This window comes from Plasmodium malariae, assembly GCF_900090045.1.
Source record: "Plasmodium malariae genome assembly, chromosome: 14".
In the NCBI taxonomy this organism is placed as follows: Eukaryota; Apicomplexa; class Aconoidasida; order Haemosporida; family Plasmodiidae; genus Plasmodium; species Plasmodium malariae.
The window spans coordinates 573,288-587,551 of NC_041788.1; the positions used below are offsets into that span (position 1 = coordinate 573,288).

Sequence of the window (14,264 nt, forward strand, 5' to 3'; positions counted from 1 at the left end):
AAATAAAATATATATACATATATATAGTTAAAAATACAGTTATAAAACAAAAGTGATATTTAAATTTAAATACATAAATAACTTAAGATCAACACAGATAATAAACAATACGGACAAAAACTAATGACATAAAAAAAAAAAAAAAATTAAAAAAAATTAAATGAAAATTTTCACTTCAAACTGCTATCACTCCTGTTTTTCTCTTTAATTTTCCTATAACTATTATCACATAAATATCTAAAAAAAGCAAAAGAAAAACAGGAAAAAAAAATTATATGTATATACGTATGTATATGTATGCATGTATATATGTATGTATGTGTGTATGCACGTATATATGTATGTATACATGTATGTATGTATACATGTATGTATGTATGTATGTATACATGTATGTATATATGTATGTATGTGTGTACGTATGTATATATATATATACTTATTTTCTTACATGAATAGTATACTTATAAACACCTATCTTATGATGAGCGATGCAATACGCATTTTATGGTACGATATGCAGTATGTAAAATAAAATAGATATAACAATAAATATAAAAAATATATGCATTATTCGTATAAATAAAAAATATACATAAGGTTGACATACCAAAAAAGTATAGATAACATACAAGTACATATGATATATATATGGGTATACATACATAAATATACTTGTATAATCACATGTACTAAATTTATTATCTCTACACAAGTTATTAATATATGCGGGTGTAGAAAAGATTATTCAATATAAAATATGAAAAAACAAAGAAATATATATATATATTAAAATGTTCCTTAAATAATTTTCCACAAATTTTTGAAAATTCCCTTTCAAATATAAAAAATAAGAAACTTTTAAAAAATAAATATGTAACTTCTACAAGTAGGTCTTAAAAAAAATTTGTTTGAAATGAAAAAAATAAAAACAAAATAAAAGGTAATTGATAAATAGATTTATGTAGAGTACTTTAACTTTTTCCATTTTTTTTATATCATGTACTATATTTAAACTATCTTACGATTTTCTTTTCGATAATCTAAAAGTAAATAATATAAAATAAAAGATTTAGGGACGTAAGCGCTCATTTGACTTTCTAAATATATTTAAATTAAATTAAGTGATTAAAGTAAATACAAGTGTCAGCAGTACTACCTATGTACCCATATATTTATGTATGTACTCGTATACCTATTTATGTACACGTATATCTATATATGAACACGTATATCTATATATGCACACGTATATCTATAAATGTACACGTATATCTATATATGTACACGTATATCTATATATGTACACGTATATCTATATATGTACACGTATATCTATATAGTAATGAGTATGATAAATATATATATGTACTCATATATATATTAATGTTATTTATATCTATATCTTCATCCTATTTATGTTTAGAAAAATATATGAAAAACAAGCACCTTTTCATGTAAGGTACAATTGAAAATTAGTAAGTCTACATAAAGATAATTATATTTGAGCAGTATCTTTCAAGTTCAGGTCATTTTTCTTTTTCTTTGAAATTTTGAGAGCTTCTAATATTATTAAGGGAAAAAAGTTAAACTGAGAAAGTTCAATTAATAAAGGGTAATGTTTAAAAGCATAAAACTAAAAAAGGTGAAAGGGGAGTAAAATTAATTGGGATAGAGTTAACAAAAGAAAAAATTAAGAAAAGGTAAAATTAGGAAAGCGTGAAATTAAAATGGAGTGACATCAAAAGGGTAATATTAACGGTTGGTGAAATTAAAAAAGGAAAATAAAAGTAAACGTTTCAAATTATAAAATAATGACAATATTATAATATGAAAAAACACGAAAATAAAAAGTTACATAAAAAGCTACTGTTATATCTACATTAATTATAATTTAGGCCTGTACGCTTTTCAGTATTTTTTATTTTTTAGTACACCGGTATACTTAAAACCTATCTAGTAATTTAAACCCTATACAAACATTGCTCGGGCGTATGTAAATTTTTTTTTGTTATTGTTTAACTGGTTCATCTACGCATCATATCTCCACAGTAATTATATGGTAAAATAACAAAAATAATTTTATTTCGATATCTCAAATGTTTTCTCTCAAAAAAAAAAAAAAAATTATTACGGTTATTTTATTTTTAAATTTAAAACAAAGGGCTTATTTTTCCTTGCTACACATTCAATTCTTAATTATATTTATGAAGAATATAAAATAAAAAAAAAAAAAAGTAAAAGATTTAATTATAGGCAGATTTCTTTCAAAAATAAAAAGAAATAATTCATCGAACTTTTTATTAATTTTTTGGTCTTTTTGCAAGCTTAATATGACATAATATTTTTTAATAAAATGAAAATTTCGGTGTTAAATATATCAAGAAATATCTTCGTTCAAAGTATTGTAACAATAAAAATGAAACAGTCTTTTTTTAAAAAAATGATAAAAAAAACTTGAACACTTCTAAATATTAGCAACGCAAGTTGAACGTATAACTAATTACTGTAAAAAGAAAAAAATCATGTATATGCACTTACACACATACTTCACATATATAAATATATCCATAACATAATAACATCCACGTGTGCTACAATAAAGAATACATTATACTTAAATTTCTGGGAACATTTTACAAAACACCATAGAAAGAGCATTTCCATTAATAACTTTATAATTAAATGTTATTTTATATTTCTGAATAGATACTCATACCAAATACTTCAAGCAAAAACTTTTAATTTGTTAAAATAATATTTTGTCTAACTTTTCTCCAAAGGTTTATGTCAAAGAAAAAAAAAAAAAAAGTCTATAATAAAAATATAAGAAAAATAATTCAAAAAAAAAAATAATTTAACAAGAAAAAATTAATGTTTATATAATTTACATTAGGAGGGTATTTATAAGCTTTTTTTATTATAAAGCAAAAAAGCAAGCATATACATATATTCTTCTAGCTTGAATACTGTTCTCTGCTTCTTAAAAAAAATAGAAATAAAAAATTATATTTTTTATACCTTATATGCTTTTCTAAAATATCTCTTTTTTTTTTTTATAAAATGGAAAATGAAATTGTTTTAAGCGAAAAATTAGAAGAACTTAAAAATTTAATATATGTGGATGATACACCTTTCAAACATTTAGATTTCGTGGTAAGAAAAAGAATTCCTTAAGAAGCGGTATGTCACTATGCATAGATCGTACACACGTGCGTGCTCATACACTTATATAAAAATATATATAAACAATTCAATATTTTAAATAAAACACTTTAGAAAGTTCCTTGTATTCCATGTTGTGTCTTACCCGGTTTGTCATTCTTAAGCAATCGAGCTCTGGAGGAATGCAAAAACGGATATAGAAAAGATGAAGTAAAATTTCTTTTTTTTTTAACTAGTAGAAAAAGTTATTTTATATCTAAATATAAATATATGCATAAATTGATACATATATATAACTATTCATAAATCTATATATACGCCGTGTTTTACTTTTCTTGTAGATAAATGAAAGCGATGAGATACTCATTGAATATTTTTACGCAAAGCGATTACAAAAAAACAGTTTAGTAAAAATAAAATTTCCTGAGTGTTACGAAATGGCTGGAGCTCTTTTGTCTGACGCCACAGCAGCATGCGTTGGAAGCTTAACTCATCTTTACTTCGAATTAGGGAACGAACTATGTGAAATGTTAAATATAAAAGAAGAATTATCATTCACAATAATTTTGTTAAAATATCTACATAGATTAAAAATGTTTACATATTTTGAAGTATTATGTTATATAATACATATTTTAACTAATGATAAAAAATATTCAAAAAAAGTTCATATGTTAAAATATGAGAACTATCTTTTGGGATCTTTTTTTTTTCTTTCTCGTACTATTTTTTTTATCTAACTTTCACTTCTGTACACCGTTTCAGATTACCAGAAAACGAATGGCCCGTTGAAAAGTTAGAAGAGTTATTAATGATAGCAGAATTAAGAAGAAGAATCTATTTAATCAAACATAATGATCAAGTAGATCAAACCTATTTGGAAGGAATGACTTTCATGGAAAGGAAAAGTAAAAAAAAGAAGATTTAGTACTCTTTAAAACGCTATCTTGTTTTGTTTATTTTTTTATCTTTCTTTATTTTCCTTTCATTTTGTTATACTGTGTTAGACTCGAATTAATTTTTCTCCATTTCCCTTTCATTTTAGTGTTTAATTCATTTTCCATGGGAACGGATTTGGACAAACAAAAAGCTACATCAAATAGGCAAATTTTTAGTTTTTTCGAGTTTGATTTATAATTAATTTTTTGATAAAAATATTTTTAAAATGAACTCCTTTATTCGTTCGTTTGTTCATTCATTTATCTATTCGTTTAATTATTATGTGGATATGTTTATGTGTATATTAGTATATGTCTATAAGTGCATATGTTTATATGAGTACTTGTATACACATATGTACATATATATATATATATATATATATATATATATATATATATAATTTTTTTTTTTTTCTTGAATATTTTTCATTGCTCTTCTTATCAGAATTACAACTTTATTTTTAATTGTTATTAAACTTATGAAACCTTTTGAAGTATTTTAAAACTAAATAAATATCTTTAATTTTAATCAAAAAAAATGTAATATATTCATTTCTAAAAAAGCCCTTTTTTAATTTAGTTATTTCTCTAAGTTTGCGAAATTATTTGAGAGCTTAAAAATGTATATGCACATATACACATGCACACGCACTCAACAAATGTATAGACTTCTAACATTAATAATAGTTTTAAACATTTTAATGTTAAAAAAAAAAAAACATGGCAATTTAAAATAATATACTCCTTTCAATTATTCAGCATTAAAGTACTATCCGTGTTAATGTGGTATTCTATAGGCAAACCATATCGAACATAAAAATCCTCGTCATTTGGCATTTTTTCTAGAAGTAATTCTAAAAAGTTCAAAAATAAAATAAAATATACCACTATAGAATAGAATTATATAATAGCTACATATATAAGCAGACATATATCGAACAGAAAACAATGCTGCTGATGCAATTGAACAACGTCAAGTTATGACTGGGTACGCCAAAGTTTAACCAAAGGCGTTCTCATCATAATATTAATTAAAAAAAAGAAAAAGTTCTTTTTATATATTTTTATAGATTAAATAGTATTACCCTGATCATTACATGTATACAACAGACATACAAAAAGCATGTGAATGGAAGTTCCATTCACCTCTGATTCGTTTAATTTTGACTTTGTCTGAATAAAAAAAGTATATTATATTCACACATATGCAAGAATATACAAATATATATATTTATATATATACATATATATTCGTATGTAAATCCATCTAGAAATAAGTGTACACAAAATTATATAACACGGATACATGTAATTAAATGTAACTTATTAAAAAATGCGCATACAACATGTTCATAAAATTACCTCGTTGATAATGTCTTTAAATGTTGTAGTCTTTTCCTCACTGTACGGTACAATCTGGTAAATAAAAATGGAAAAAAAAAAAAAAAAAAAGTGCAATTTCTTCTTATCTATGTGCAAATAAATTTATATATATGTCATATGTTATATACATGTTTGTGTTCATATGCATGCCCATTTCTTTACATTTTGTACCTTATCGTTTTCTCCTACATCCGTTGTTTGCTCCGAATTGCAAGTCCTATCATTTTCATTTTCCTTATCCTTTTCTTTTGGCTTGACAATATGGCAAAGAATTTTCTTTATTTTAGAAACGTCAACAAATTTTGAAATATTTTCGATGTTTACATTTCCTAAGCTAGTAGCATGAGAAATATTTCTGTGAAGTTGAAGAATAGACGTGTTATCATTCTTACTATCTTGTTTCGAAACGTTTTCATTTTCATTTTGCCATATGTCTTCAAAGTCCATATTATAAAATTTGTCTATAGCATAACTTAAACCCTGTTGTAATTGACAATCCTGTATATCTTCCATATTTTCTGGACATATATTACTATCTACATTTTTACATTCTGTGTAATTTATTTGATCATCTACATCGTTATTTATAAAATTGTCATTAATTTCATTTAAGACAACATTTAATTTCATATCAGTATTATAATCATTGCATGTCGTAATTGTTGATTTCGAAAATTTCATTATCTTATCTGTTACTGTATTTACACAATTTATACAATTATCTTTGGTTTCGAAAATATATGATGTCTGATCAATAGAAAAAAGGGCATTTGAGATATACTTTTTTTTTTCCTTTTTCCATAAATCATATGTAGATAATTCTATGTCATTTATTTCGACATACAGATTTTCAAAATCAATGCATGATATATCAAAAGATGTTTTCACTTTCTTATTAATAATATTATGGAGTACTGTTTGTTTATTTTTATAAGAACCTTTTGCAAAATCCATTAAATTTCTAAAATTCCCATTAGTCATTAATTTACTAGGAATATAATAGTGATAATTAAATTTACTATTTACATCAATTGCATTTAACCTATTTTCAAATGTCATAACATTACGATTCCATAATGTATCTTCATCTGGAATAACAGATATCATATCTTTTTTAGTTGTTAATACTCCTTGTGAATTCTTAAATAATGATATATTTTGTGTGTTAAAATTTATATTCCCCCCTAACGAATTCGTAAGACTAAAATCTTTATTTTCGCTCTTCATAAGTTCAGGTAAGGATACATCTCCCATTATATTATTACCACCTTGCTGAAACGATAAAACACTTTGAGAAAAATTAAAATGATTTCCCATTGAATCGTTTAAATTCATATTATCAAAAGCTAAAGATTCCTGCATCACATTCTCTATGTTCAAATCTTCGATTTTGTAATCATTAAAAACTGAATTATTATTGTTATTATTATTAAAGCTGCTGTTCAGAAGTCCACTCTCTCCTAAATTTCCATTATTATTATAATCACTGCCATCATAAAGATTATCCACAGTCATATGTTCATCCAAACTTAAACCCATTTTTAAATTTTCAACTCTAAAATCATCAGTCTTTTCAATACTCGTACTTTCCTCATTTACGTTATAATAATCTCCATCATCCCATTCTTCTAATTCCTTCGAATTTGATCTTTTTGGTTTATGTTTTTTTATTTCTTCCTTAAAATATTCTAACTCGGGGCATATATTTAAACAGTTAAAGTCTTCACTTCCTGGACCAAAAAGAATATCCCTCAATATGTTTGAATTCAAATATAAGTCTTTCTTGTAATTCTTTATCATTAGATTATTCTCATCATTGTTGTTATTATCCCATACAGCTCTCTTTTGCTTAATGAGAGATAAGTTACTTTCTGTATTGTTGGATACTTCATCTTCGTTCGTATGTTCTTCTTTTGCATTTTTCTCTTCTATTCTTTTTCGTTTTTTATATTCAAATGTATCTATATCACCATCAAATTGTATTGACAAATCATTATTTAGTGTTAAATTAGGAAGTAAGTAACCATGACCTGAAGAATGATCATATGTACTATTTAATTTTAAAAAAAACGTGTCAACGGATATATTTGAGACAGCTAATGAGTCTATAGTTATATCAGATGGTTTAGCTAACGTTGAAGACTCTTGAAAAAATTCTAATTTCCTTTTTTTCATTTTTTTGTGTGAAAGCTCATTTATAGTTTTTTTATCATCTATTAATTCTTCATTTACATCATTCTGTTTTGCAATACTCATATTCGTTAAAAAATTGTATGTTTGATCATATATTGCTTCTACCCTATAACCATAAACTTTTGTTGCTCCTTCAATGGCTTTCGATGCTCTTGTAAAAGACAAATTAAAATCACCGTTTTCCAATAGTTCATCATTTAAATCTTCATGTATTTCTTCATCATTTAAATTTACTAAATCTTCTAAATGGTCTATAATTCTTATGTCAAATGCATTTCTTGTGCATATTTTATTATGTGATAATGCTACCATACAATTTTTAAAAACATCATTTATTTCTTTCACTTTTGTTTTGTCACACTTATTTGAATTTTCGTTGCTACCAATTTCAGTATTCTTGTTCTTTAAAAAGGTTAGCCTTCTTAAATTTTTGTTAAATTCTATTGGCTTTTTAAAAATGTTATCGTTTTCTTTTAGGCAGCTTAAATTGGCACCTGCTTTTGTGTTTACTCCTAGCTTTTTCATTTTTGCTTTTGTGCCTTAATATATATATTTCTACATGTACCTTGGTGTATCTTTGCATGTCTCCTTATGTCTATGTATATTTAAATGGGTAAACACCAATAATTCCTTTACATTGACAACATAATATGTTATGTTACGCATAATAAAGTATAGAGTTTTCTATATTTCTTTTGAATACTCATTTACAAACATATGTAGATGCGTGTATATATTTTGAAAATCACGTTTGCTTATATGTTAAAATGGTTTACAGTACGAAATGACCTATTCAAAATTGTTATGTTAAATAAAAAATAATTCAAAATGTTGTGCTGACTACTTGCAATACTGTGCTTCTTTGTATAATATTAAATGCAACATGAGACACCTTGCCTATTCTTAAAATATCAGAGAAGGCACATAAATTTAATGTTCGGTGTTATAATCGCATATAGTTTTATATTTACTACTTATCTTTTTGTCATTCTTTTTTTTCCTATTTTACTTTCAAAAACGTTTATACTTTTGCCGTAACACGTTACTTCGGTACATATATATATATGTATATATATATGCATATGGATATGTAACGCTCATATGAAGATTTTTATAAATAGTTTTAACTCACCCTACGTAATTTTGTTTACGTATAATCAATTACACTTAAGCTGCATTTTTATATATTCACTTACACTTTCATTTTAGACGAAAATTCTAAAAGTAGCGATGGGCATTTAAAACAATTCCTGCTTAAAATATTTTTTCACTATATTTAAAAACTACAAAAAATGCACGTATCTTTTATAATTAATATGGCAGAATTTGCATATAAATTTGAATGTGATTCAATTTATTAACAGGAAAAAAAATTATATATTTATATGTACGTATATACATATACACTTAATCCCCGCTTCATCAGAAGTATTTTTACGCAAATAATTTTTTTTTTTTTTGCAATTTATTACACAATATTAACATAGTTTAAAATAAAATGAAGTAAAACAAACAAAATAAAAAAAAAATAAAGTTAAAGTGTGCCATTTTTTTTTTTTGCGTAAAACTTTTTTATATTAACTGAACTGCAGAAAATGCAATTCCCGCCGAAATTTACCCTATATCGGTTAAAACATGTATGAATTTGTATATACTTTTAGATGTATTTTTTTTTTTTTTTTTTCTTTAATGTTACAGAATTATACACTCATTCATTTTATATTAAACAAGAATAGTGAACATTAAAAATATTGTAAATAATTATTTTTACAATTTCTTTTATTTTATTTCGTGTTCATTCTATGTACTGATATATGCACATACTTCAGTCCTCTGCTGAAGGAATGTATCAAAGGAACAATTATATTTTGAAATAGTAATTTTTTTTAATGATCCAAAATGTACACAATATTCTGGAATACAAAATCGTAAAGTTATTTTTAAATATTTGTGATTCATTAAAAAAAAATTTTTTTTCATTTGAAGATGATAATACTAAATTATAAGTGGAAATAACAAAAATATAAAAAAATATTGTATTTTGTTTTATTTCTCTTATGTAAAATTTATGTGAAGATGTATTTGTGCGATGATTGTTTTAATGAAAAAAGAAAATAAGGAGTAGAAGGAAAGGTTTCCAGTAATATAGATATACGAATATTTGTTTATTATATATACATATGTATGTATATATATGTATGTACATATGCACATATATAAGTATGTACATAATTTCAATGAAAAAACTTGAAAATTAGAAAAAAGCCATATAATACAAATAGGTTTGCGTATAATGCTTAATAAAAAAAAAAAGACAAGTGATAAATAAAAATGTTGAGTAAACATCTTGAAAAGTAAAAATATTAATTTTTTGGTCAAAAAAACTGCATTTAAAAAAAAAAAAAAAAAACTCATATTATCCATATATTTAATGTCATTAGAGTAGATGATATAAAAATTGTGTGTCATATACTTTAATCATTAGGACTTTAATTTTTTCGATGAGTTAATGCTAATTCTTTTTTAACGATTTCTTACATTTGTAAATAAATCTCTAATTTTGTTCGTATATATATGAATACATATACTTGTATGTGTTAATTCCTTCCATATACAATTGCACCCGTGATAATCTAATCGTATAGGTATTTCCCCATACACACATATGTATCCAATTTTCCATTGTTGCAAGATTATTCACTTTCACTATCCTCATTGAAATCATTATTTTTATTCTTATTAGACGTAAACTGAGCTTCGTAAAAGTCAATAATTTGCTGCGTAGTTGTAGCTTGCTCAGCATTTTTATCTTCTCTCAATCTAAGAAATCTAGGGAATCTTAAACCTATTCCCTTATCATCTGAATAAACCCCAATAGCTGCAGTGTGGACAGGAGATAAGGACAAGTCGGCTGCTTTTACCTCCCATACGTAATGAGCATCAAACCAAACATCTGGGTTTAACTTATCTGAAACCTCATAATACGATTTTTTATTAGGTATTATTTTATCATTCAATAAATCATATAACGTATTTAGAATTTCATCACTAAAACCTGTACCTGCTTTACATACTGTTTGAAAATTCTCTGTTTCTGAATTATAACTAGCTAAAACAAATGCACCATAAACTCCACTCCTTTTTCCTTTTCCATAGTAACCAGCTATTGGAACTAAATCAACTGAATCAGATAACCCTTCAATATAATCTTTTTTTACCTTTAACCAATTTAGTGATCTTCTAGAAGGCTCATAGGAAGCATTATCAAGTAGAGTTTTAACCATTAAACCTTCACAACTATTTTCAATTGCATCTTGTAAAAATATATCAATATCTTCAATATTATTCATTTCAGAGTGTGTTGCATAGGATAAAATTCCTTCCTTACATTTTAGTAAAGAGTACAAAAGTTTTCTTCTAATTTCTAATGGTTCCTTTATTACTGATACACCATTGCAACAAATTAAATCAAAGGGGAATAGACATACTTTTACTTTTATATTTTCAATATCTACATCTTTTCTTTTTCTTGTTGTTAGAACTTGAAAAGGTAATATCTTTTTATTTTCTATATCGTACGCTACAACTTCACTATCAATAATACATTCAGTAGCGCCACTTGAAATTTGATCTCTAACTATTTGTATAACATCAGGATACTTTTCAGTCATAGTTTCTAAATTTCTACTAAATATTTTTATATTATCTTTATCTATATAATGAATTTGTGCTCTTTCCCCATCATATTTATATTCGCATGTGAATGTCACATTGTTAAATCTATCTAAAACTTCTTGTATTCCCTTTGTTGGTTTTGCTAACATGGGTTGCACAGGAACTCCTGTTTTGACGGTGCATTTTTTACTTAACATATTCATATCATCGCCATTTAATAAATTCTGAATGATAATTTCAATGTTCGGTAATTCACATAAAGCACTTTTAACAGATTTTTCCATACATTCAAAAATATCCGAATCGCTATTTACTTCGCAGTACGCTTTTTTTAATTCCTTAAATATTGGTAGAAGACGAGTATCTCCCACTTTTTCTATGTTAAAAAATAAATTTGGTTTATTCATTTTCTCATTTCTTAACTTAATTGTTTTAACTAAAGAATAGAAATCAAATTCTTTACCCAAATTTTCTGTTTCCTTCTTTATATTATCAGAAACCTCCTTCTTCTCTATTTTAACATCTTTCCCTTCTCCCTTGATACTATTTTTTTCACTCTCAACTGTATTATCACTATCATCACCTTCTTCTTCCTTATCCTTTACCTTAGCATTTAACAACTTATCATTCATCAGCTTGCCCTCTCTTATAATTTCATCTGGAATACTGGGACGCGTTAATATAAAAGCATACGACAGTGCTTGCAACACAGTTGCACTATTTACACCTATTCTTAATCGTTGTTGTAAAAATCGTACAATATATTTCGCTTCAGTGGTTTTTGCGCTAACTAATAACTTTTTAATTACTTCTCTTTTTTTCTGCTGAGAATTTGAACCACTAAGATTTGGTATGCTTTTTAATTCATTAAATACAAATTGAATAGTTAAACGAGGTAAAGGAAAAATGGTTCTCATTTTACATGAACAACTTTCCGCTATAATTCCTAAATCTTCTATTTGTTGTAAATCTTTTTTTATACTTGCCTCTGTCCGACTATATGCTTCTGACATGGTTTTTAAAATCAATGCTTCTCCTACACCTGCTTCTACATTTAAATAATCTGGTGCTACTTTATTTAATGTTATATAAACAGCAGGAATTAAATCATTCGGGCTATAATAAATTAATACTCTAAACACATTTGACAAAATAATTGCTACATTTTTTTTACTACCCGTCCCACTACCTTTTAGTTCTTCTATTTGATTAAATGTATTTGTAAGGAACGTAAATAATAAAGAATCTTTAAACTTGTGTTTTTCTTTATCCTTTTCTGATAAATATAAATTACTTACATCAAAATGAACAGGATTAAACTTGGGGGAGCTCAGATCGTTTATTTTTTCATCTTCATTAACGGCACAGTTAAATAAAGAGCCTTTTTTTATTTCATTCTCACTTTTTCCCTTTAACTTTTTCGTTTTTGCATGCCCCTCACCGACAATTTTTCTTTTTGTTGATTCTTTTTCTTCATCCTTTACGTTTGTGTTTTCCTTTTCATGATCATTTTGTTTCTTAGGATTGTATAGACATTTTCTGTAATAAAATTAAGAACATTCAAAATTTTTTATACATGTTTTCATGCTTATATATGTATACATATATATATACATATACATGCATGTACACATTTCTAATAGATTATATTTCTATTATAGATGTAAAGCAAAAATAGACATCTTAGGCATTCTCATAAATGCAAGAAAACTTTAATACGTCTACACGTTCTCATACAACGATCAACATTTACGTTATCTACATATTATATCATTTAATGTATGTGAACGAATGAAATGTAAAATTTCTTTTTTCTTTTATAACTTAAAATATGCATACAAAAATTCATTATATCTATTTGATGTGTTCTTTCTAAAATTCTTAAAAACTTTTACATTAAAATTTATTTTATGATTATACAGCTTTTTCCTTTTTATAAATGGTACTATATAATTATAATCACTTTTCACATATTTTTTAAAATTACAAAAAACCATTTTTGTTAAAAACAGTAGCATCAATAATTTCATGTTATCGCAATTTACCCTAGATACATGCATATACATTTTTTTACGGTGAAGTGCTGATGTGTACTATTAGTTGGAGCATGATAAGTTAATACATCCACAAATAATAATATAAAAATATTACAAGTTAACGAAAACAAGTATATAAGCACATATACATATGTATTTATAAAATGCTCATGCGAGCTCCTTAAGTTTTGAGTTATATAATCATGAGAAATAAGAATTTACATTTCATGAGTACATATATAAATATTTATATAGATAGATAATACTTTTCTCACTTCTTTCTAAGCATTTTTACATTTTCAAATATTTTATGTCAACACATTTCTTACAATATGCTATGACATTTCTCATAATGCTTAAAAACATTTCATATATAATAATGAAATTTTGTATTTATTAAAAACTCACTCCAAAGTTACTTGCTTAAGTGGCTTTTCCATAATTCACAGAACTTGAAAAAAAAATAGCCAAATTAATTTCAACTATGGCCCGTAAAAAACAATGAAAAAATAATTTTAAAAGGTTTGTATAACATATATATATATATATATATATATATATATATATATAATATGATATACAATTACGTACATATGCATATAAGAACATATATACATGTAATACATGCTTCAGATTACTTTAACATGTACTAGTTGGAAATTTGTTTTTTTAAAAGAGTTAACGAAGATTCTACATCTTCTAATATAATGTAATTAAAAGACCAATAGTTAAAAAAAAAAAAAAAAAAATTTACATATTAAAAAAATATAATTATGTGCAAACATTAAAGAATGGGATAGTTCGAATTATATGTGTATACTTATATATATAATATATATATACATATATAAAAAATACACAAAAATTATAC

General features: G+C 24.9%; 3 protein-coding genes across 3 annotated transcripts; 1 reads left to right on the forward strand and 2 right to left on the reverse strand.

Moving 5' to 3' along the window:
* Positions 1–3,063: 3,063 nt before the first annotated feature.
* On the forward strand, positions 3,064–4,302 carry PmUG01_14020500 (conserved Plasmodium protein, unknown function; the record flags this gene model as incomplete). Its single annotated transcript, XM_029007750.1, has 5 exons — positions 3,064–3,156; positions 3,280–3,375; positions 3,507–3,694; positions 3,931–4,073; positions 4,211–4,302. The coding sequence occupies 5 exons, from the start codon at positions 3,064–3,066 to the stop codon at positions 4,300–4,302; spliced, it is 612 nt and encodes a 203-aa protein (XP_028864108.1).
* Positions 4,303–4,853: 551 nt separating this feature from the next.
* PmUG01_14020600 (condensin complex subunit 2, putative) lies at positions 4,854–8,207 on the reverse strand (the record flags this gene model as incomplete). The annotated part of the gene is made up of 4 exons (XM_029007751.1): positions 4,854–4,960; positions 5,192–5,279; positions 5,469–5,522; positions 5,661–8,207. The coding sequence occupies 4 exons, from the start codon at positions 8,205–8,207 to the stop codon at positions 4,854–4,856; spliced, it is 2,796 nt and encodes a 931-aa protein (XP_028864109.1).
* A 2,168-nt stretch (positions 8,208–10,375) lies between these two features.
* PmUG01_14020700 (DNA ligase I, putative) lies at positions 10,376–13,387 on the reverse strand (the record flags this gene model as incomplete). Its single annotated transcript, XM_029007752.1, has 2 exons — positions 10,376–12,896; positions 13,182–13,387. The coding sequence occupies 2 exons, from the start codon at positions 13,385–13,387 to the stop codon at positions 10,376–10,378; spliced, it is 2,727 nt and encodes a 908-aa protein (XP_028864110.1).
* Between the last annotated feature and the right edge of the window lie 877 nt (positions 13,388–14,264).